Consider the following 24464-nt stretch of genomic DNA (forward strand, 5'->3'; position numbering starts at 1 on the left):
TTTTTAATTTAAGGTCTGGGTGTGGTAGTACATGCCTTTAAGCCTAGCACTCAGCAGGCAAAGAGGCCAGCCTGTTCTACACAGAGTTCCAGACCAACCAGGACTACATCATGAGACACTGTCTGCAAAAAGAGTTGTGTGCTGTTTGTGTGTCTGTTTTATTTATATGTATGTATCTGTATACATGGATGCCATGTGTGTGCAGGTGTCCTTAAGGGTCAGGAGAGTGTGTTAGATCCCCTGGAGTTGGAGCTACAGGCAGTTGTGAGCCACCTGACAAGGATCTGAACTCTGGTTCTCTGCAAGAGTTCTTAACCTCTTAACCTCTGAGCCGTATTTCCAGCCTCTCCTGTGGGCTTTTATAGATGTTCTGAGTCTCAGCTTCTATTTTTAAAATCTTTTCTTTTATTGCACACATTTTTCTTTCTCTTCTCTTCATATTCCCACTTCTAAAACACAGTTCTGGCCTCTTCTGAATTTTAACCAGAAATCTAGGCCAGCAGGGCACTGAAAGCATGGCTCTGATCTCAGGGTGCCCAGCTGTGTGGCTGTTGGTAACTTATCTAGCCCCCCCCTTCCCGTGCCGCCTCTCCTCTGTATAGTGGGGCTGATGATGGCACCTGCTTCGGATCTATAAGGAGGATTTAAAGGATATGTTGGTGGTGTTTTTTTTTTTTTTTATGTCTAGAAAATAGTAAACACTATGTAAGTGGTTTTGGTTTTCTGGTCTTGAGGAACATTTTTAGTAAACAAAATAATCTATCAACTCCATCTCTTCCTTTCTGCAGAAACACATCTTATCTCTTCTCTCATTTTCTTTCTCTTGATTAGCCCCTTTCACATCAAAATGCGCTGTGCTGTCTTACCAGCTCCTGTATTCCTCGCTCTTTCACTTGGTCGCAGACAGCTCAGGCGGCCCTCAAATTTACTGTGTAGCCAAGGATGACCTTGAACCACTGGTCTTCTGATTCTCTACTTCCCAAGTGTTAGGGATACAGACGTGTGCCACCAGGCCACACACATTCCTTGCAGGTGTGTGTGTGTGTGTACCCATGTGTGGAAGTCAGCTAACAACTCTGGGTTGGTCCTTACCTTCCCCCGCGTTAGAGATACTGTCTTTGTTGTTTTCTGCCGCGTACGCCAGACTGGCTGGCTGTTCAGCTTCTGAGGATCCTGCCTCCACTCCGCATCTCCTGCAGAATCATTGAGATTACAAGATCTTAAACTATGTGTCTGGTTTTCACCCTGGTCCTGGGAACTCAGATTCAGGTCTTCATACTGTGCCACGCCCCGAGCCCACGTTTCTCACTTAATCAGACTTTCTCTCTAAATGCCTTCCGTCTCCCCCATCAGCTCCTTTTGTTCTTTGAGCCATCTCCCTTCTTGGCTCTGTGTCGCTCAGACCATCTTGATTCCATGCCCACTTCAGTTTTCCCCGATGCCGACTCTCCAGGGTTAGTGGTCTTCAGGCGGATGCGCGTGTCTGGGAGGGAACACTGCTCCAGGTGGTGGCACAGGTTGTCTCAGCACCATGTTCTGGGTTTCCATGCACACCAAGATCACTCTGTCTGATTATGATTGTACACCTACCTCGAACCCAGCGACCCACATGGAAATAACAGCTCAACCTTCCTCCAGAACCTGTCAGCAGGGGGCTCCGAGTCTGTAGAGAGGAGAACACTGAGCTCGGTGTCAGGAGACGGGCTTTCTGCCCCAACTCTGCTCATGTTTGTGACACTGACTTTGGGGAAGCCATTCCTACTTGTCTGGCCTCATCTACCTTAAATATGCTTATGGTCATGTAAGACAAAATACATGGGATCAGGGCTGGGCCGACGATGGCTCAGCAGTTAAGAGCATTTGTTACTCTTGCAGAGGACTCAGGTTCAATTGCCATTAGCCAGTTGGTGGTTTCTAACCATCCACAACTCCAGTTTCAGAGGATCTAGCGCCCTCTTTTGACCTCCTTGAACACTGCATGCACATGGTACACAGTCATACAGGCAAAACACTCATAGACATAAAATAAATAAATCTAAAAATGTTTAAACACGTGACATTGCCTCTTTTCTGAGTGCACATGTTAGTGTTCCACATGGGGAAGTTATATTTGTTGCCATAGTTAAATCTGTTATCTAGTCCAACATGTACATGAGGAAAACCATCTAGTCTACCGCCAGTCCATGCCGAAGTGTAAATGGCAAAAGGCAGTTTAAAGCCAAACTAGTTTTACTCACCGATAGGTTGTTACCTTCCTCTACAGCGGTGGTATTCAACCTGTGGGCTGTAATACCTTTGGGGGTCAAATGACCCTTTCACAGGGGTTACCTAAGATCATCGAAAAACACAGATATCTACAATACAAATAACAATAGCAAAATTACAATTATGAAGTAACAATGAAAATAATTTTAGGGTTGGGCGGTCACCACAGCATGAGGAGCTGTATTAAAGGGTTGCAGCATTAGTTGAGAACCACTGCTTTAGATGACCTCAAGCTGCTGTAGGGTTACTCGGTCTCCGCAACACTGACATTTTGTTTTTGTTTCGAGTTAGGGTGTCATTATGCTGTCCAGGCTGGTTCCTGGGCTCCGGTGACCCTCCTGCCTCAGCCTCCACAGCAGCTGGGACTGCAGCTATGTGCCTCTGGACTCAGCTTTTCATGCTAACATTCTGGAGCATGAATTTGTTTCTGCTTTGGTGGTAGTGGTGGTGCTGTGTTTTTTTATTTGTTGGTTGGTTGGTGTTTTGAGACAGGCTCTTATTGTGTGGCTCTGCCTGGGACTCCCTTTGTAGACCAGTCTGGCTTTGAACTCACAGAGATCTCCCAGCCTCTGTCTGCAGAGTGCTAGAATTAAAGTGTACCATCACGCCTGACAATGCTCCTTCCTTCCTTCCTTCCTTCCTTCCTTCCTTCCTTCCTTCCTTCCTTCCGACAGGTTATGTCATCCAGGTTAGTGGCAAAGTCACCGTGTACCCAAAGATGATCTTGAACTTAGTCTTCTGCCTCCCCCCCATGATGACTGAGATTATAGGCATGTAACACATAGACCTCAGCTGGTCTGTGTGGTGCTGGAGACAGCTCAGGGCTCCACGCATGCTAGACAAGCTCTCTGCCAACTGAGCCACATCCCCAGTCCCCCACTCCCCAATTTCTTTCTAGTAGAGAAATGTCCTGTCAATTGTAGACTATTTATCTGTATTCCTGTTAACTCTCTCTACCACCCATTGATTTCATACCAACAACAAAATGGTTTGTTTTTGTCTTTTTAATGTGGAGTGTTTGGCCTGCATGTATGTGGGTGCACCGTGTGTGTGCAGTGCCAGCAGAGGCCAGAAGAGGGATTAGATCCCCTAAGACCGAAGTTACAGATGATTATGGACAATGATGTGGGTGCTTGGAATTTAACCCAGGTTCTCTGGAAAAGCAACAAGTGTCCTTAACCAATGAGCCATCTCTCCAGCCCCCCAAACACGGTTATCATGAAGAGACAGTGATACTAGTTCCTTCTCTACTAGAAGTCCTTAATCCCAGCACTCAGGAGGCAGAGGCAGGTGGATCTCTGTGAGTTCGAGGCCAGTCTGGTCTACAGTGAGTTCCAGGGCAGCCAAAGCTACACAGAGAAACCCTGTCTCAAAAAACAACCCCCCCCAAAAAAGGGAAAAAACAAAGAAGAAATAGGTAAGTTTGAAGTTTGATTCTCTCTAAACAGCCAATAAAACACAAAACTGGCTCTATACTGGACATGTGAATCTCAGTTCTTACAGCCTTGCAGGTCCTTGCTGGTAGTTTTGTCCTCTGGGGGTATTTCTCAATATCCTTGGTTCTCTAAGCCAGGGGAGGAGAGTACTGACATCTCGTGACAGAAGCCAGGATGCTAAACATCCTGAAACACAAAGGACAGTCGGTCTCACAACAAAGAATATTTTGGTCCAATATGTTAAAATGTCAGCCATGCTGATGAGAAACTGCACTATAAGGGAATGAGGGTTGCATCCTGTGTCTTTACTTGGCCAGGGGATTCTCTCTGGAGAACCTAATTGAGTCTCTGTTCTTCTTTCTCCCAGCTGCTCATGGCACAAGTTCCTACGATGCATGCTTACGGTCTTTCCCTTCCTAGAGTGGATGTGTTTGTATCGATTCAAGGACTGGCTTTTTGGAGACTTACTTGCTGGTTTAAGTGTTGGTCTTGTTCAAGTTCCCCAAGGTAAGGGCAATCCAAAACCTTCTTACCAAAGCTGATCTCCTAGACCTCAACGCCTTCCGGGAGCAAGCAGTTCTGCTGGATGAACGGAAGGGAAACACAGGAGTGGCGTTCTTACTGTCATCATTTCTCCCTGTAATCCCCAGGTCTCTAACCCCTCCAGGTGGTTCCAAAAGATGTGATTGAATTGAGACCCGTGAACACTTCCCACAGAGTTTGCAGTCCCTACTCCTGGCCATTTTCTGCCCTTGGGTGGTTTCACACTCGTGATGACAGTAGATCTCAGCAGGCGTTAATTTTCCTTAGGAAAAGATGAGCGCTAGGGAACAGGGCACCTGTCTCTCCAGCAGGGGACACACCACAGCTGCTAGATGAGAGACCCCAAGGTCTCACCGGGCTGTAGAAAGCTCCTTTCTACCCAGGAGAAGTAGAGCACACCTGCAGCCCCAGCACCAAAAGGTAGGGACACGCTTCTTGAGAATTTATTGAGAAACAAACAAAATCTCCACTCCAAATAGGAATCAGTAACTCTTTTGTCTGTTTATTTTTGTGACAGTTTCATGATGGAGACTGGCCTCTGTGTCACAGAGCTCTACCTGCTTCTGTCTCCTTAGTGCTGGAGTAAAAGGGCTGCGCTACCAGGCACAACTATTTTTTTTAAACTTTCTTTTTTTTTTTTTTTTAATGTGTAGCCCAGGCTGGCCTCGAACTTGTGATCCTCCTGCCTCTGCCTCCTTCAGCAAATACTACCGGCATGCGCCACTACAACCAGCTTTTTTTTTTTTACTTTCTTAACATTTATTTATTTATTTATTTATTTATTGTGTGGTGTATGTAGAGGTCAGAGGATGGCTTAAGGGGGGGGGTGTCTGTTCTCACCTTCCACCATGACATGGGTCCCAGAAATCAAATTCAGGTCTTTTATGCCCTGAGCCATCACACGCACACCCTTTTTTTTAACCTTTTTTTTTTTAAACACACAGAGAGAGAGAGAGAGAGAGAGAGAGAGAGAGAGAGAGAGAGAATATGTTGAATTTATTAAGGGTTCCACAACTGTTTTTTGTTAGCTATGTGTTTAAAGAAATTTCCATTTTCTCTTTTTTCGTTGTGTATATTGATTATATGTGGTAGTATGTTACACAGACCTTTGATTTAAGTATATACTATGCACTGAACAATCTCCTCATCCTCCTCCCTTTCTGCCTCTTAGTCCCCTGTTCTCCTAGGCGGTTTTACTATATACTTACATGTTCTATGTACAGTCATGATTTCATAAGACCTAGGAACCACATGTGATAGTAGACATCCCATATCTGTGTTTCTGAGACACAAATAGTTCACTTCCTCTGATGGCCTCCATTTTCCTGCAGATGACACTTCACTCTCGATGGCCGGGGACTCCCCTTGTAGCTACGCCATAGTTTCTTTATCTGTTCCTCTGTTGCTGGACACTGGGCTCCTGGAGCCAGCCACTGTCTTAACAGTCCCTGAAGTGTCGTTTCTAGGACCCCCAAAAGTGAGTGACAAACCAAGTCTGAGGAGTCCCTGTGTTCAGAGAAGCCCCAAACCAGGGCATCCCCAGGCTCCCTGCAGATGGCGCGTGCTAACAGGGCTCATTTTTTGCCATGCCAATACTTCTGGTAGCACTGATATTCTACTGTTATCCCATCTCCGAAGACCAGAGGTGACGATCACTGTGAAGAGGCTGAGTTTCCTTACCCTTGGCTCCCACTAGTCATGGTTCCCACGTGGTCATGCTGGAGGTTGACTTAGGGCCCTGTGCACACTAGGGTGCTCAGTGACTACGCCTACCCTGGGCCCCCCAAGTCTTTACTGACCGTATCCACCTGGCAAAGTTTGCCAATATATGCTCAGTAAATATGCCTTAGGAGTTTTCATGAAACATATGTAAAATCTTGAAGAATTTGTTTATCTGTGGACCAGGAGATATATACAAGAATACATCCCTAGTTTAGACCCATCCCTGGACCGGAGGCAGAGTATTGTGAAATCCTGAGGACGACAAGAGCAGGGAAATGGCCTTTTGGTTCTAGTTTCTCATGAAGTTTGACTGTCCTTCATGTCCTCATAATAAATTTACTAGTTAGTATAAGCTAATTTAAGCATAGCTTCCACTTTCTGTAATGCATAGAGGTTGATTAAGAAAGAAATTAGGGCTGGGCAGTGGTAGCACACACCTTCAGTCCCAGCACCTGACAGGCAGAGACAGGTAGATCTCTGAGTTCAAGGCCAGCTTGGTTACAGAGCAAGTTCCAGAACAGAAAAACCCTGTCTCCAAATATCCCCTCTCCAAAAGAAGGATAAAATTGGTGACACATGTAGCAGGCTTTCTTTTGGCCTCCTAAGTCATGATATGGAGATATTATCAGTTCTGAATGCTCAGCTTTAGCTGAGCTCTTGTTTCATCTCTTTCTCTTTATCCACATTTTACCATGGGGCTTTTACCTTCCTTCCTTCCTTTCTTTTTTATTTTATTTTATTGGTGTGAAGGTGTCAAATTTCCTGGAACTGAGTTACAGACAGTTGTGAGCTGCCATATGGGCGCTGGGAATGTTTGAACCAGGGTCTTCTGGAAAGGCAGCCAGTGCTCTTAACCACTGAGCCATCTTGTCAGCCCCCTTTCCCCTTTTCTTTTCTTCCATCTGCCCTTCCTTTCCTCCTTCCCTTTCTTTCTTTCCTTCCTTCCTTTCCTTTCTTTCCATCCTTCTTTCCGTCCTTCCCTTCCTTCCTCCCTCCCTCCCTCCCTCCCTTCCTCCCTCCCTTCCTTCCTCCCTCCCTCCCTTCCTCCTTTCCTTCCGTCCTTCCTCCCTTCCTCCCTTCCTTCCTTCTGTCCTTCCTCCCTTCCTCCTTTCCTTTCTTCCTCCCTTCCTCCTTCCCTTCCTTTCTCCTTCCCTCCCTCCCTTCCTTCCTTCCTCCCTCCCTCCCTTCCTTCCTTCCTTCCGTCCTTCCTCCCTTCCTCCTTTCCTTTCTTCCTCCCTTCCTCCTTCCCTTCCTTTCTCCTTCCCTCCCTCCCTTCCTTCATTCCGTCCTTCCTTCTTCTTCTCTTTCCTACTTTCACTGCTTCTCATGTCTAGCTGGCTGCCTGGCAGCTGCCTGGCTTCTGGCCCTGGGCCTGTCCCTCTCTTTCTCATTCTCACCTCCATCTTCTCTCTTGAGCTTAGATTCCTCCTCCTATGCCTCGCCTATCCCTCTCCTGCCTAGCTATTAGCATTTAGCTTTTTACTAGACCAATCAGGTTCCTTAAGCAGGCAAGGTGAAACAGCAGCACATCTTCACATAATTAAACAAATAAGCACAAACAAATGTAACACATCTTTGCCTAGTTAAAATAATTTCCAACGACAGACTGGGACTGGGGATGTAGCTCAGCTAGCAGAGCGCTTACTACCTGATGATCTGAGTTCAACCCTCAGAACCTGAAGGAGAGAACCAACTCCATGAAGTTGTCCTCTGACCAACGCGCGTGCGCGCGCGCACACACACACACACACACACACACACACACACACACTGTCTCTCTCTCTCTCTTTCTCACACACCCTCTCTCTCACACACACATACACACACATACAAACACATTGTGGTACAGATGTGTGCACACTCACACACCACATAATAATAAATAAGCGTTTTGGTGGTTTGGTGTTGTTTTGGACAAGGTCTCTCACTAGGAACTCAGTATATAGACCAGGTTGGCCTTGAACTCAGAGATCTGTCTACCTGTGCCTTCCCAGTGCTGCACCAGCACACCCAGCCAGCCATAAATAAGTGTTTTTGAAGCCTTGAATAGGAATACTAAGAAAAGACACTGGGGTGGTTACCATAGAAAAGACAGATTGCATCTGGCAAGCCAAAAATCAAGTGACTTTTGTGTGACTTCTGCCTTGTTCTCCAGCTCTATCTTTGGTCCTGGAGGATTCCCAGGGTCGCCTTTTTTCTCTTATTACTTCATTTATGTATATATATAATGTGTGTGTGTGTGTGTGTGTGTGTGTGTGTGTACATGTTAGTACAGGTGCCACAGAGGCCAAAGGCATACAGTTCCCTGGAACTGGAGTTACAGGAGGCTGTCTGCTGCCGAGCCTCAGTGCTAGAAACCAAACCCAGGTCCTTGGCAGAGCAGCAAGAGCTCTGAGCTGCTTGCCCATCTGTGCAGCCCTCCAGGCCCTTGGAGCTGGGAGGGATGAGCACTGCACAGGAAGCTGAAGCTAGCACTCAGTGCCATGTCTCCTCTCCACGTCAGTGCTGCAGCCACTCAGTGAGTCCATGACAGAGCTAAGATGGAGGGTTTGTAGCTCGGGTGGTAGGGTGCCTGCTGGCATTCACAAGCCCTGGGGTCCACTCTCCAGCACTCACAAACTGGCAGAATGGCTCACACCTGTAATCCCAGCACTCGGGAGCTGGAGGCAAGAGGATCAGAGAGGTTCAAAGTCATTCTCTGATACGTAGTGAGTTTGAAACCAGCCTGGGCTATATGAGACTCTGTCTCCAAAAACAAACAACAACAACAAAAACCCAAAAGCTAAGCTATAAAAGCTGGAGACTACCGCAGTAGAGGAGCTGTTTGCACACAGCTAAGCATTCATAGCCATTTTATTTTATTTTAACTAGGACACTATAGGAGCTGTTTGCACACAGGCTAAGCATTCATAGCCATTTTATTTTATTTTAACTAGGACACTATAGGAGCTGTTTGCACACAGGCTAAGCATTCATAGCCATTTTATTTTATTTTAACTAGGACACTATAGGAGCTGTTTGCACACAGGCTAAGCATTCATAGCCATTTTATTTTATTTTAACTAGGACACTATAGGATCTGTTTGCACACAGGCTAAGCATTCATAGCCATTTTATTTTGAGGTAATTTTTTTCTGGTTTCTCGAGACAGAGTTTCTTTGAATAACAGCTCTAGCTGTCCTAGAACTTGTTCTGTAGACCAGGCTGTCCTTGAACTCACAGAAATTCGCCTGCCTCTGCCTCCCCAGTGCTGGGATTAAAGGCCTGTGCCACCACTACCCGGTGTAAGGTAACTTTTAAAGCCAAGCTACTGTCTTTGCTTAATTAAGTTATTTTGCTTTTCAGGCCTGACACTTAGTTTGCTGACAAGGCAGCTGATTCCTCCCCTCAATGTCACTTACGCTGCCTTCTGCTCTTCAGTCATTTATGTAATATTCGGATCATGCCATCAAATGTCCATTGGTGAGTTCAATGCCGGAGCCACGGGAGCTAGATGATCTGTCAGTTATCTACTTGTTGCTTAGCAACCAGTGCCAGTTACCTTTCAGTCACCATAGAGAAATGCTTGGGAACATGGGCTTAAACAGGAACGGTTTACAGTGGCTCATGCACACAGACACAGGCACAGACACGTTCACACACAGAGACACACATGCGCACATACCTGCAGACACAGACATGAATACACAGACACATCTTTGTATGCATGCACAAATGCACCCACATGCATACATAAACATGCACACAAGTATGCCCACAAGACACATGCACAGACACACAAGCAGACACATGCACACACAAACACAGACACATTAACACACACAAATATAGACACATTCATGTATGCACACATACACATGCATGCACATACATGTACAAACATGTACATGGTTATACATATACACACATCTATGAATGCGCACACATAGACACACACATATGGGGCAGGGGACAAGAGTCACTCCTCAAGTGCATGTCTTCAAGGACCTACTTCATCCATTTCCAGTAGCATGAACAGCCAAGACTTCAACATATGAGCTTTTAGGGAGCATTTGAGGCCAAAGCATAGTGTCTTAACCCCAAAACCCACATCTGTCCCATAGTGCAAAGTACATCAGTCTTTCTCTAAGTCTCTCTCCATAGTCTTTACAGTTCCAGCATAGCTCAGAAGTCCTGAGGTTAAAGGAGTATGCCACCATGCCTGGCTCCATCTTCTTTAACTTAGTCTTGAGGTGAGGCACAGTGGCTAAGCCTGACAGTGACTTCCAGCCAGCCTGTGCTTGTATTCCAGCCTTTATGCCCATGTTACAAAGAGGTGAAACTCCCGAACCACCCAACCTGTGAAGCCCCAATTCTCGTCCCTGCTTTCTCTTCCTTCTCAAGGATGATTTCAGTTTTTCTGAGCTTGCGATCTGTTTCCCACACTTCCTTCACAGGCCCCTTCTTCCTCGTGAGCGCTCTGATGATCAACGTTCTGAAGGAGAGACCGTTCAACAATGGCCACCTCATCATGGGAACGTTCGTCAAGGATGACTTTTCTCTCCCGACCTTCTACGAAAACTATAACAGATCTCTGAGTGCGGTGGCAACCACAACTTTCCTGACGGGAGTTATTCAGGTAGGAACTGAATCTCTGAATTTGTAAAGAACTAAAGAACAGGTCCGTTGTGGTTTGAATGTGAAATATTCTACTCCTGTGAGTGGACACTTGGTCCCCAGCTGGTGACACTATCTTGGAAGGCTCCAGAACCTTTAGAAGACAGAGGCCCATGGAAGAATTGGCTCCCAGGCAGGTCTGGAAGTTTTGTTCAGTCCCACATCTTGTCTGTTCTTTGCTTCCTATTGTGCAGGACGTGAGTGCGGGGAGCGAAACGCCATTTGTACCATTAGCCCCACCTTGCTGGGCAGTTAGTCACCGTGGTAACTCACACAGCAGCTGTGAAGACTCACGTGTCCAGAGTCGCAGGGATTTGTCCCCTCTCTGAGGGCTAAAAGTGTACAGAATTTTAAAGTACAAGAAAGGGAGACTTGGGCTGGAGAGATGACCCAGTGGTATGGCAAAGATTTTTAAGAAAGTTCTATTGAATCGTTCTTTTTGTTGTTGGTGGTGGTGGTTTTTTGAGATAAGGTTTCTGTCCTGGAACTCTGTATTTAGATCAGCTGGCCTCAAACTCACAGAGATCTGCCTGCCTGTGTCTCTAGAGTGCTGGGATTAAAGGTGTGCGCCACCACGGCAGGCCCATTGAATCATTCTCAATACACAGGAGTCACAAGGCCGGGAAGTTTGATCTGGTGCTTGGGTTTGCTTGCTTGTTTGTTTTGGGACAGGAACTCACATAGCCCAGGGTTCTAAAACTCACTTTATAGTCAGAGATGACCTTGAACTCCCGACCCTCCGGCCTCCACGTCTGGAGTGCTGAAGCTTCAGGTGTGCACCACCACCTCACCTTCTCCCTCTCAGTTCCTCTTTGCGGCCCTCTGCCTTTGTGGAAAGCGGCGCTTTGGAAAAGATGGGTCTTGTGACTGTCAGTATCTGTCGCTGATTCCTCCGTGTCCATCTAGAGGGCAGAGGTTCTAGGGGAGAAGCCTAACAGCTGCCAGTGTTTCAGAAGGAAAAGAAGAATGTGGGCTGAGGCTTGCTGGGAGCCTCCGAGTCAACACTCAAGGACCCCAGTTCACCGGGGAAGGAGAGCCTAAGGAGGCCTCCAAGGCGCCCCTGGTCTTCGGTTGGGAATCTGTTTTGAGCAGAGGTCGTGATGTTATTGCTGACTTGATGGCTGTCTTAATTAGGGTTACTATTGCTGAAACACTGTGACGAATGCAGCCTGGGAAAGAAGAAAGGGTTTATTTCCATTATCGCTCCACATAACAGTTCATTATTGAAGTGTTATGAAGGCAGAAAGTCAAGCAGGGTAGGAACCTGGCAGCTGGAGCTGATGCAGAGGCAATGGAGGGAGCTGTTTACTGGCTTGCTCCTCATGGCTTGCTCAGCCAGCTTTCTTATAGAACCGAGGACCACCAGCCCAGGGATGACATCGCCCACAATGGGCTGGGCCCTTCCCCATCAATCACTAATTAAGAAAATGCCCTAGGGGCTGGGGAGATGGCTCTCCAAGAGGTCCTGAGTTCAATTCCCAGCAACCACATGGTGGCTTACAACCATCTGTAATGAGATCTGATGGTCTCTTCAGGCCTGCAGACAAACATGTATATATAATAAATAAAGCAAATCTTTTTAAAATAGAAAAAGAAAAGAAAGAAAATGCCCTACAGGCTTATAACCTGATCTTATGGGGTTGTAGTCTCAATTGAGGTTCCTAATGCCCTACAGGCTTACAACCAGATCCTATGAGGTCATAGTCCCATATAAGGTTCCTTCCTCTCAGATGACTCCAGCCTGTGTCTAGTTGACACAAAACTAGCCAGCACAATGACCCAAGTCTCTTTGATCTTTTTCTTTTCTTCCCACCCCACAGCTGTCAATGGGTATGATGGGAATGGGCTTCGTGGCCACATACCTTCCGGAGGCCGCCATCAGTGCTTACCTCGCTGCTGTGGCCCTACACATCATACTGGCCCAGATGACATGCATCTTTGGGATCATGGTCAGTTTCCATGCTGGTCCCATCTCCTTCTTCTACGTGAGTAACCTCAAACCTCTCCCAGAGTTCACATACCTCTCCTCTGGCCTAGGAAGAAAACTGGGCCTGAGTAGACAGACTCCTGCCTGTACCAAGAGGGTAAGAGGGGCCCAGAAGTAACTCTGTCTCCTGCAGATTTAGGGTCTTGGTCCACTACAGAAGCTGACTGGAGCAGCAGCTCACTTCAGTTCAGCTTCTAAGCTAGATGGTTTGCATTAAAGTTTGTCCATGGAGCACCCCCTCAACTCCAGCACTCGGGAGGCAGAGGCAGGTGGATCTCTGGAAGCTAACCTGGTCTACAGGGTGAGTTCCAGGACAGCCAAAGCTACACAAAGAAGCCCTGCCTCCACCCCCCCCCAAAAAAAAAGATTGACCATGGATGGGGTCAGTGACATGATTCAGCTGGTAAAGTTGACTGCCAGCAAGTATGTAGACTTACGCTGCATCCCTGCAGCCCACCTGCTAGAAAGAGTGAACTATTAAAAGTTGTGTACACACACACACTTACACACTCGTATAATAACTAAACGTAAAATTTTAAATTTTGTCAGGAAGTTACTATTTAGTTGTAGACAAAGACTGTTAGTTCATTTCCTGTCGCCCAGACCCAAATAATCACACAGAAGCTATATTACTTGTAATACTGTTTGGCCAATAGCTTAGACGTATTCCTAGGTAGCTTTAACATCTTCAGTTAATCTGTTTCTATTCATCACCACGAGGCTGTGGCCTACTAGTAAGGTTCCAGTGGCGTCCTTCTCCTTTGGCAGCTGCATGGCGTCTCCTTGACTCTGCCTACTCTCTCTATCTTTGTTTGGGTTTCCCTCATGACTTTATTCTGCCCTACCATAGGCCAAAGCAGCTTCTTTATTAACCAATGGTAATAAAACATATTCATAGCATACAGAGGGGAATCCCTCATCATTTCATTATTCTCCCTATCACATGCCACATAGCAGACTTGTATCCTAAACACACAGAGTGTGTAAATAGGCCATGAATGCAAAAAAATGAAACGAAAATTCAACTAAATAGCATTCATGGCCTTAAAAATAACAGTGGACAGGTTAACAGATAGAACTCTTACACTCTGGAGGCAGAGGCAGGCAAATCTCTGTAATTTTGAGGCCAACATTTTTTATATAACAAGTTCCAGGCCAGCCAGGAACCTCTAACCCCCTAAACAGATTCTTAGGTCCTTTCCCTTACAATGAGACAGAAGTATAATAATCATAAGTATATTCTCTCTTTATTTAGCATTATTGCCTTTTAAAGTATCTACTCTTCAATTTAAAAAATAAAATAAAAAACATTTTAAGCTACATAAGGCTGATGGCTCAGTCTTGTAATCTCACTTGGGAGGCTGAGACAGGAGGATCTCGGGTTCAAAACCTGCTTGTGCTACAAGATGAGTTCAGGGCCAGCATGGGCCATTTAATGAGACCTTGTCTCAAAAGAACAAAATAGAGGGCTGGAGACACAGTGCAGCGGAAGAGCACTTGCCCAGCACGAGCGAGGCCCTGGGTTCAGTCCCCAACATGGAGAAAAACTACCCAAACCGCACAGCCCTCATTCCTGCCCCTCATGTTCCCGTAGAGCCCAGGCGGTATCCCTAAGGAAGCGTCTGCAATGTCTTCTTCTTTCAGAACATAATTAACTACTGCATCGCTCTCCCCAAAGCCAACTCCACCAGCATCCTGCTCTTCCTCACCTCTGTGGTGGCTCTGAGAATCAACAAGTGCATACGCATTTCTTTCAACCACTATCCCATCGAGTTCCCCATGGAGCTGTTCCTGGTAGGTGTCTCTGCGGCCTGACGCCACAATTCCACCAGTGATTCTAGACACTCGCTCTTGAAAGATGCACAAAACATATAACCTAGGAGGGCAAAGATAACGCTGTAAAAGAAGAACCACAGGCTTAAAAGATGGTTAAAAGTGTTTGCTGTACTTTTGATCTCAGCACTTGGGAGGCAGAGGCAGGTGGATCTCTGTGAGTTTGAGGGCAACCTGGTCTACAGAGTGAGTTCCAGGATGGCCAGAGCTACACAGAGAAACTCTGATGGGGGGGGGGGAGAGAGAGAGAGAGCAAGAGAGCGAGTGTGTGTGTGTGTGTGTGTATGTGTGTGTGTGTGTTTGCAGCTCCCAGAGGGTCTGAGTTGTGTCCCAGTTGCAGCTCCAGGAAGCAGATGTCCTCTCCTGGCTCCACGGACACTCCTCCACACATACACCACACACACAAACACACAAATAAGAGTAACATAAATCTCTCTTTAAAAGAATTGTAAGGAAACATTAAATCAGGTCAAAGCTGATATAGGCTTTTGTTCTGTTTAAGAGTTATTTATTTGAGTTATAGGTGTTTTACTGCATGTGTGCAAGGCAGCACATGCATGCCTTGTGCCTGAGGAGTCAGAAAAGGGGGTTGGGTCTAGGCTGGAGAGATGGCTCAGAGGTTAAGAGCACTGACTGCTCTTCCAGAGGTCCTGAGTTCAATTCCCAGCAACCACATGGTGGCTCACAGCCATCTATAATGAGATCTGGTGCCCTCTTCTGGCATGCAAGCATACATGGAAGGAATGTTGTATACATAATAAATAAACAAATCTTTAAAAACAAAAAAATAAAAAAGGAGGGGTTGGATCCTCTAGACCCCAAGTTACAGAGGATCCAGCTGCCATGGAGGTGCTGGGAATTAAACACAGGTCCTCTGCAAGAGCAGCCATTGCTCTCAACCACTGAGCCATCTCTCCAATCCCCTAAATACAGTTTTAAATGTATGCTATTGTAAAATTCTCTTTGTGACTCTGGTTCTTGTTCTCTCTTTTGTTCTCTCTCTCTCTCTTTCTCACTGGTATTTTGTTTTGTTTTGTTTTGCTTTTCGAGACAAGATTTCTCTGTAGCTTTTGGAGCCTGTCCTGGAACTAGCTCTTGTAGACCAGTCTGGCCTCGAACTCACAGAGACCCTCCTGCCTCTGCCTCCCAAGTGCTGGGATTAAAGGCCTGCGCCACCACTGCCCTGCTTCTCATTGGTATTTTAAAATTGAGTCTCACTATGTAGCCCAGACTGGCCTCAAATTCATAACAGTCTCCCTGCCTCAGCTTCTCCAGTGCTGGAACTTCTGCCACATGCAATCAAACCTGGCTGTGACATGTTTTGTTTTTATTTTATTTTTTTAATTTATTATTCTTATGTATAAGCTGAGCACACAAGCACCTAAGGTCTACAGAGCGTGGGGGAAGGTCAGAGAACAGTTTGGTGGGGTCGACCCTCTCCTTCCACCGTGGGTTCCCCGGGGATTAGATTCGGGTCATCAGCCTAGCACCCAGCAAGTGCTTTGACCTTTTAAATCAGTCGTGTGTTTTGGTTTTTTAAAAAATTTAGGTTTTGGTCAGGCATACTTGACCATAGGAATTTTATATACTTGCTTACACATGGAGAGAGGTTTTGGCATGTTATAGGTTTGTCAAATCAGCGCCTCTACCACCACACAGGTGTCTCTCCTTTGCTTCTTTGTCTTCATTTGAAACAGGTCTTGCCAGTCAGCTCTAGCTAGAATCCAACTCTCAGCCTACCCTCAAGTTCTGGGGTATAGACACAAAGCCCACGGCCAGCTAACAGATACAGAGCCCACGGCCAGCTAACAGACACAGTGCCCATGGCCAACTAACAGATACAGAGCCCATAACCAGTTAACAGACACAGTGCCCACAGCCAGCTAACAGATACAGAGCCCATAACCAGTTAACAGACACAGTGCCCACAGCCAGCTAACAGATACAGAGCCCACGGTCAGCTAACAGATACAGAGCCCACGGCCAGCTGACAGACACAGAGCCCATGGCCAGTGATCATCTTTTCATTGTGAGAACATTTAAGATCTATCGCTTTCCCAGTTTTCACGTCCCAGTACGCTATTGTTAACTGTAGGCCCCAGGCTGTTCCAGTGATCTCTACCGGAATGCTTATGTTTTTAAAATGTGAAAATGTGTTATGTGTGTGATGTGTATGTATGCACACCTGTGTGTTTGAGAGTGCTTGCCCACATGGGCGCATATAGAGGCCAGAGGTTTCCTCCTCTGTTGCTCTCTACCTTGGCTTTTCTTTGAAATTTTAAAAGGTTTTTTAAAAAATTCCCTGTATGTGTGCATGTCCAGGGAATGTCCATGTGAGTATAAGTGCCCGCAGAGTCCAGAAGAAGATATTGGGTCCCTGGAGCAGCAGTCACAGATGTGGGTGCCGGGCACTGAACTTGTGTCCTCTGGAAGAACAAGCCAGTGCTCTTAAGCTGAGAGCACCTCTCCATCCCCTCCTCTTTGTTCTTTTGAGAGAGACTCTCACTGAACCTGGAGTCTGATTAGCCAGGCTGGCTGGCCTTGGGCTTCTTGGTACACACGCAGCGGTGGGGTCTGTGCTGGAAGCCGGAGAGAGAAGCTGCGGCACTCCCCAGTCCCCATCCGAGTATCAGAGACCAGGCCACAAGCAGCCTGGAGAATGAAAACATAAGACCTCTCTTGACTTTGATGTCAGGACGGCCACATTTCATTCCCTGTCATGCTGGGGCCTCTGCACCTCACTTCTGGAGGCAATGCACGATATTTAATCATATGCTTCTCCTTTTATCTCCGGACAGATTCTTGGCTTCTCCATACTTACGAACAAGATAAGCATGGCTACAGAAAACAGCAAGATGCTGATTAACATGATTCCATACAGGTCAGTCATTTCACTTGCCTTTCTTCTCTTTTGTTTGTTTTTGTTTTTTAAGATGTATTTATTTATTTTATATATATAGTGTTCTTCCTGCATGTATGCTTGCGGGCCAGAAGTGGGCACTGGATCTCATTAAGGATGGCTGTGAGCCACCATGTGATTGCTGGGAATTGAACTCAGGACCTCTGGGAGAGCAGCCATTGCTCTTAACCAATGAGCCATCTCCCCAACTCTGTTTTTGATTTTTTGTTTTTGAGACAGGGTTTCTCTGTGTAGCCTTGGCTATCCTGAAACTCAACCTGTATACCAGGCTTGCCTTGAACTCAGAGATCTGCCTGCCTCTGCCTCCTGAGTGCAGGGATTAAAGGCGTGCACCACCACCGCCAACTGGCGTCCTTCCACCTTTCAAGATTGCTTTTCCTTTATTTTTCTGTGACAGGGTCTTGCTTTGTAGCCCAGGTTGGCCGCAGGGATGACAGACGTTGCCTTCAAGGCACTGTTCTTCCCTTCTGAGCACTCTCCTCAGGCCTCCCTGCACACAGCCCGGGTCGTAGGCATCCCTGGCCATACTTGGCACAGGTACAGTTCTCAGAGTTTCAACTGGGATCAGGTGTAGAATGGAGATTGTGAACAATCAGGCCAGCACATCTCCTGTTTCTTCTTTACTCACCCCCTGTCACTCTTCTCATAAGAGAGCCTGTCAGCTGACTAAGACACCTGCTGGGTGCCCAGAACACCAAAGCCTTGATTCTTTTCTCTGTAGGCATTATGGGTCTCACAGAGCCCCACCCTTGTCTGATTAACTTTCAAGAGCAGAACAAAAACGCCAGGCATGTAGTGCCCATGTGTCATCCCAGCATTTGGGGTGGAGGGGGAGACAGGAGGCTCAGGAGTTAAAGGCTAGCTTTGGCTACACATCAATCACCAGGCTAGCCTGGGCTGCTTGAGACCACCCTGTCCAATAAATAAATAAATAAATAAATAAATAAATAAATAAATAAATAAACAAAAAACCAAAAGAGGTGGGATGATTCATCTTCTAGTGTCTCTGATAGAAAACAGGGTTCTGTGTTCAGAGGAGACCTGTTGCTTTGCCATTACCCACTTGAAGGTGAATTACACAGAGTCCACCTGCTCTGCCTCCCGGGTACTGGGATCAAAGGTGTGTGTACCACCATGCCCAGCAATTTGCTTTCTTTTTAAAAATTTTTTTCTTTACGTCTGTGGAGGGAGGAGCGTGCATGCCAGAGCGTGCACATGGAGGGCAGAGGACAATTTACAGGAGTCAGGTCTCTCCTTATACTGTGCGCGTCCCGGGAATCAGGCTCAGGACGGCAGCCATGTGGAGAGCATCGGTGAGCATTACCCCCGAGCACTCTCAGCCTGGTTCGTATTCTTCATGACTTCCAAAGCACACAGTCCACTTCAGCTAACCTTCACCATAAGATTCACATATAGAGAAGAAAGCATTTCAAACTCCAATTTACACATTGCTTTGAATATTCTTTATTTGAGCCACCCCATTTTTTAGTACATGGCTGCCAGGAACGGGTAAATCTGGACACTGTGACTTAACTCCTGTTATGCTCATGTTTCCTGGTGTTGTTTTCTGTTGCTTTCAGTGGTGGTTTTGGCTTTTGTGATACAGGTAGTCCAGACCAGCGTTGAATTCCTGATTCTCCAGCGTGCACATCAAGTGCTGGTACTATAGATGTGCTCTATCATGCCCAGCTTCTGTGTTCTTTTTTTTTTTTTTCTGTGTTCCTTTTAATCCTAATTTGTTGGTAAGAATTGAGCACAGGGTAGTGGTGCACACCTTTAAACCCAGCACTTGGGAGGCAGAGGCAGGCGTGAGTTGGAGGCCAGCCTGATCTACAGAGTAAGTTCCAGGACAGCCAGGGCTACACAGAGAAACCCTGTCTCAAAAAGCCCAGAAAGAGTACAGCACAGACAACAGCAGGCGGGAGAGCCAGCGGCTTGTGTTGCTGAGTCTGTGTGGTCAACGGTGTTTATCGTTTACCTCTTTAGTATACCCACGTTCTCACCCACCTTCATAAATAACCAAAGAGGAAGAGGTGGGCTTTAAGCATGAACTAAGAAGTTTTAATTAGATAAGCTTTTATCTGCTCTGCAGAAAAGTCTACCACAAAAATAGAGAAAGGAAAGATGGAACATATCCGTGCTCCTAAATTAGGTTTAAAGGATTGTGTCAGCATGAAGTTATATATACTTCATACATACATATCTATATCTATATAATCTCTCTCCCAAACCACCAGGATTTCTTCTCCTTTTTTTGTCTTTTCCTACCATGAATGATAAACACACTTGCAGGTTAACGCTCTCCTGTCCTGTCATGTTACCAGTTTATAGGCCGGTCAGATCTCTTCCGTTATAGCCATGAAAAGCGTTGGCTGGGAATGTCTTTTTCTATAATGTCTGCAGCTTCCGGAAGTTCCTATAAAACTGGCATGATCTCTTCCTTACGCACTCAGTAGAATCCACCAGTGCAGCTAGATCGGCCTGGAGGTTTCACTGTGAGAGGGAAGGTTCTTAATTATAATTCAGCTTTAAGTGTGCGAATTTTTAAAGTTTATTTTTGAGATAGGGTTTTAGGCAGCCTAAGCTTGAAGTCTGTCATTGAGCTCCTCCAGATTCTACTTCCCATGTTCTGGGTTTTTCACAGGCAAATGCTCATACCCAGCTTGTATGTTACTAAACAAAACTCCTATTGTGTCTCGGTCCCTTTCTTGTGGTAAAATACTCTTTGGCAAAAGCAACTTAAGGAAGAAGGGGTTTAGTCCAGCTTACCTGCAAGTGCACAGCCTCTCGTGCCGAAGGAGGTCAAGGTGGCAGAGCTTACAGTGGCTGATGACAGGGTAACCTGCGTCAGGAAGCAGAGGGCGAGGAGTACACGCCGTGCTCAGTTCCCTTCTGACTGGCCACACTGGGCAAATCTTCCCACCTTAAACAATGCCGTGGAGGGAATTGCCCGGAGGCTCATCTCCCAGGTGACCAGATACTTCAAGTTGACAGTAGTCACCAACCATCACACTGTTTGATCATTGTGTCTACTTTGGGTTATCTGTCTCTCCTGGAGAGTACTCATTCATCTGAGCCATTCAAAGTATCTATTCATTTATTCTGGATGATCAAACACATTGGCATAAAGTTGTTCGCACCACTCCATCATCTCGTTGATATCCGCAAGATTCGTTCTTTACAGTACACAGTTCAATGAGCCAGGCGTGATGGTGCACAGCTATGGCCCCAGCCCTGGGGAGGAACTCCAGGTCAGCCTGGGATGTCTGAGGTTCTGAGTCAAAAAGTAAAAACAAAACAGTCCAGGAGAGAAGGTGCGGTGGAATTTGTGTGGACCTGGAAGGGAGAAGAGCCCTGTCGTGGAGCCGCTGAGCTCTAAAGCATCCAGGATGTAGGTCAACCTCCCCACACACCCCAGGATGCTCTCAGACAGCAGCGGAACATCCTCCTCCGATCACATCTGGGGCTTGCCCTCACTGTAAGGTAGGAACTGGGACCAGTTCCTTTGTAGCTTGGCTCAGTTCATTGGCCAGATGCCGCCTCCATCGCTGTCTGTCCTGCGGCCTGCCTGGCATGAAGAGGGGTGGGAGAGGTGCAGTAAGGGACTCCCCGCCACCCGGCAGTAATCCCAGTATTCTGTTCCAGCTTCGTGTTCCCGGAGACTCCAGAGTTCGGCATCCTTACCAGGATTATTTTACAAGCCATGTCTTTATCTTTAGTGAGCTCCTTTCTGCTCATATCTCTGGGCAAGAAGATTGCCAGCTTACATAACTACAGAACCAATTCCAACCAGGTGAGGGATTGTTCTCTGCTGTGAGCCTCACACCAACATTCATTACTCTAACCGGTCACCAGGACCATAATCTGACTGTAATCACATACGGGTTCTGAAAAGTGGACGATGTGTAACTCTGAACCCGCTTGAACTCATACAACACGTTATTCCCCTAGAATGGATACGGGGCAGAGAGGCAAAGGAGTTAACCAGGTGGGGAGGCACATGCTTGCTGTCCCAGCACCAGGGAGGCAGATTGGCCAGTAGCCAGGCAGGAAGTTTAGGTGGGACAATCAGGCAGGAAGTAGAGGCAGGGCAACGAGAATTCTGGAAAGAGGGAAGTTTCAGTCTGTAGTCGTGACCCAGCTGCAGAGAAAGCAAAGTGTGACTGCCTCGCCATAAAAGGGACCAAGACACGTGACTAACACAGACAAGAATTATGGACTAATATAAGTTATAAGAATTAATAAGAAGCCTACTAGTTAGTAAGAGCTACTAGGCCAACCAGTTTATGGTTAATGTAGACCTCTGTGTGTTTCCTGGGGACTGAGTGACTACAGAACCGGGTGAGACAGAAACCTCTGTCAACACTTCCCTGTGGCCGAGGAAGGTAGGTGCATGCTGGGGCACCAGCACCACGAGATCACACACACGGAACCAGGCTGCCTGTCACTACGACAATACCCTCCCTGCCTTTGGCCTTTGCTTTTATCTTTTAGGAAAAAAATCTCCAACTACTCTGAAAGTGGTACTTTCTCAAAAAGTCAAGAGGGACACAGAAGCAAGTGGTGCCCCAGCCAGACACTTAGGTTAGTGTAGAGGGCGAGAGGCCAGCACTGAGCTCTCTCTGTGTGTCTGAGTCCCAGGGGTCACGGGAAAGAGGAAAAGGCAAGCGTCAGTTTCATTACTTTCAGAAAGTACTTCCCTTACGGTCAGAGGCTAGGGCAGAGACCCAGCCTAATGTAGGTCAGCTCGGCCCTCCCCGTGCGCTTCCTGAGGCTACGTCCAGGTGCTGTCGGAAGGGCGTAAGGACCCTAACCTCAACTCACAAAGCCGTGTGCCTCTAGCTCGAAATCAGAGTCCTCAACAGAATGTGGGCTCAAAGGCTCTGCTGTTTCTCCACAGGATTTAATAGCCATCGGCCTTTGCAATGTGGTCAGCTCTTTTTTCAGATCGTATGTGTTTACGGGTGCCGTGGCCAGGACTATTATCCAAGACAAATCCGGAGGAAGACAGCAGGTGTGTTGAAAGGGAATCCCGTTCCTAGTGTGTCCCCATAAGGAAAGAGATGTACATCTATCCCCATGGCTGTCTGCATGTCTGTTTGCAGAAGGGCTTCATCTGGGTTGATTTCATTGTAATGTTCTAGTCAGTGGAAAGACTCTGGGAAAAGTTTGGGTTCCACGCTCACCTTAATTTTTGCTCATATTTTGTCCTAAAAGTTACCGGGGGAGGGGGGCGGTTGGAGAAATGGCTCAGCAGTTAATTGCTACTCTCCCAGAGGACCTGAGTTCAATTCCCAACACCCACATGGCAGCTCACAATTGTCTGTGACTCCAGTTCCAGGGGATCTGTCATCCTCATAGACATACATGAAGGCAAAACACCAGTGTACATAAAATAAAAATAAATTATTTTTTAAAAAAAGTTATAGGAAAAGGCACATGGTAGCATATGCCTGTAACCCCAAGCACTCATCTCCTGCCATATTGGGGGTCTGGAAGGATGGCTCAATGGTTAAGAATACTTCTACTCCTAGAGAGGACCCAGGCTTGATTCCCAGCATCCACATCAGGTGACTCACAAACATCCGTAACTCCGGTTTTGGGATATCCAGCATCATTGTCTGGACTCCTGGGGCACCAGGCATGCACATGGTGCAAATACATGCATGCAGGCAAATTCTCGTCCACATAAACTAAAAATCACCTTTAAAAAGATGAAACACACCGGACATGGGGGTGCACACCTTTAATCCTAGCACTCAGGGAACAGAGACAGGCAGATCTCTGAGAGTTAGAGACCAGAGTGATCTACAGAGGGAGTTCCAGGACAACCAGGGCTACACCATGAGATCCTGTTTCAAATACAAAACAAAGAAAAGATGAAGCAGACTGAAGCTGGGAAGTTGTCAAAGCTCCCAGCAACACAGGGACAGATGGGGCCTTTATTTACCCAGGAGGTAGAATGGGTGGAACTTCGGGCTGCCAGTGAGGGGGTCTGCTTGGGGGTGGAGTTTCTAGGTTGTGTGAGGAGAGGCTAGAGTTTCGAAGGAATGTGAGCCGTCTGTGTTAGGAGAGCCAGAGCCCTAAGCGGCGACAAGAAGGATTACAGGGGAAACTGGAACTTTGCAGTCAGCAGTCACGTGACACTTAGGAAGTACCTACTAAGTGAGGTGCATTCCACTAAGATCCTAAAAGGCAGATGTGCTCAACCCTCAACTCCCCCTAAGAAAAGCAAATGGCGCACTTCCCCGCAAACAGAAGGCCTCAGTTGCAGACAGGGAGCAGCACGCTCCTGATGGTTTCTCTCCAACCGGCTCTATCTCCTCAGTTTGCATCTCTGGTAGGCGCAGGTGTGATGGTGCTCCTGATGGTGAAGATGGGGAACTTCTTCCACAGCATGCCCAACGTAAGTGGGACTGAGCGGCTCGAGGAAGTCGGGAAGGGCGGGACCCGGGCCAGCACCCACATTGGCAGCTCGCAACCTTCTATAGTGAGTCCCCAGGGATTCACTGCCCTCTTCTGGCCTCCTCAGGCACTTCATGCATGTGACACACATGCAGGCAAACATGCATTCACATAAAAATAAATTCATCTTCAAAGGAAGAAAGATGGAATCTTGGTAGAGCGTTCCTGCAGAGAATTGTATTTGCCTGGTTCCCAATCTTTTTTTCTTAAAATAATGACATCTTGGAGCCAGGGAGATGGCTCAGTGGGTAAGGGTGATTGATATTCAGCACCCATGGAAAAACCAGGTGTGACTCTATGCACCTGTAAGCCCAGTGCTAGAAGGAGGTGGGCAAAGGCAGGAGGATTGCTGGAGCCTGATGACTAGCCAGCCTAGCTTTAAAAAAATGGTGAATGGTGCCACATGCCTGTAATCCCAGCGTGCAGTAGGCAGAGGCAGTCAGATCCCAGTGAGTTCAAGGCCAGCCTTGTCTACAAAGTAAGTTCCAGGACAGCCAGGACTGTTACACAGAGAAACCCTGTCTCGAAAAACCAACGGGGAAAAAAATTGGTAAGCTTCTGGTTCAGTGAGAGACCTTGTCTAAGGAGAGTATGGAATATGGCGAGGAGTGACGACAGCAGGGCCTTTGAGGTTCTC

The 24464-nt window shown here is 46.9% G+C and overlaps 1 protein-coding gene across 3 annotated transcripts in view; it reads left to right on the forward strand.

Moving 5' to 3' along the window:
* Slc26a8 (solute carrier family 26 member 8) overlaps window positions 1-24464 on the forward strand; it is a 53252-nt gene that overhangs the window by 12860 nt on the left and 15928 nt on the right. Inside the window, exons 3-11 of one of the 3 annotated variants that reach the window (XM_057751310.1) lie at window positions 4069-4208; window positions 9312-9428; window positions 10403-10584; window positions 12443-12607; window positions 14254-14403; window positions 17241-17323; window positions 21008-21155; window positions 22263-22376; window positions 23691-23768. In XM_057751310.1, the coding sequence (XP_057607293.1) occupies window positions 4069-4208; window positions 9312-9428; window positions 10403-10584; window positions 12443-12607; window positions 14254-14403; window positions 17241-17323; window positions 21008-21155; window positions 22263-22376; window positions 23691-23768 (1177 nt within the window). The remainder of the gene's footprint in view (window positions 1-4068; window positions 4209-9311; window positions 9429-10402; window positions 10585-12442; window positions 12608-14253; window positions 14404-17240; window positions 17324-21007; window positions 21156-22262; window positions 22377-23690; window positions 23769-24464) is intronic. The other 2 variants (XM_057751311.1, XM_057751312.1) reach the window with 2 other exon arrangements.

Source organism: Chionomys nivalis, chromosome 19, assembly GCF_950005125.1.
Source record: "Chionomys nivalis chromosome 19, mChiNiv1.1, whole genome shotgun sequence".
NCBI lineage: Eukaryota > Metazoa > Chordata > Mammalia > Rodentia > Cricetidae > Chionomys > Chionomys nivalis.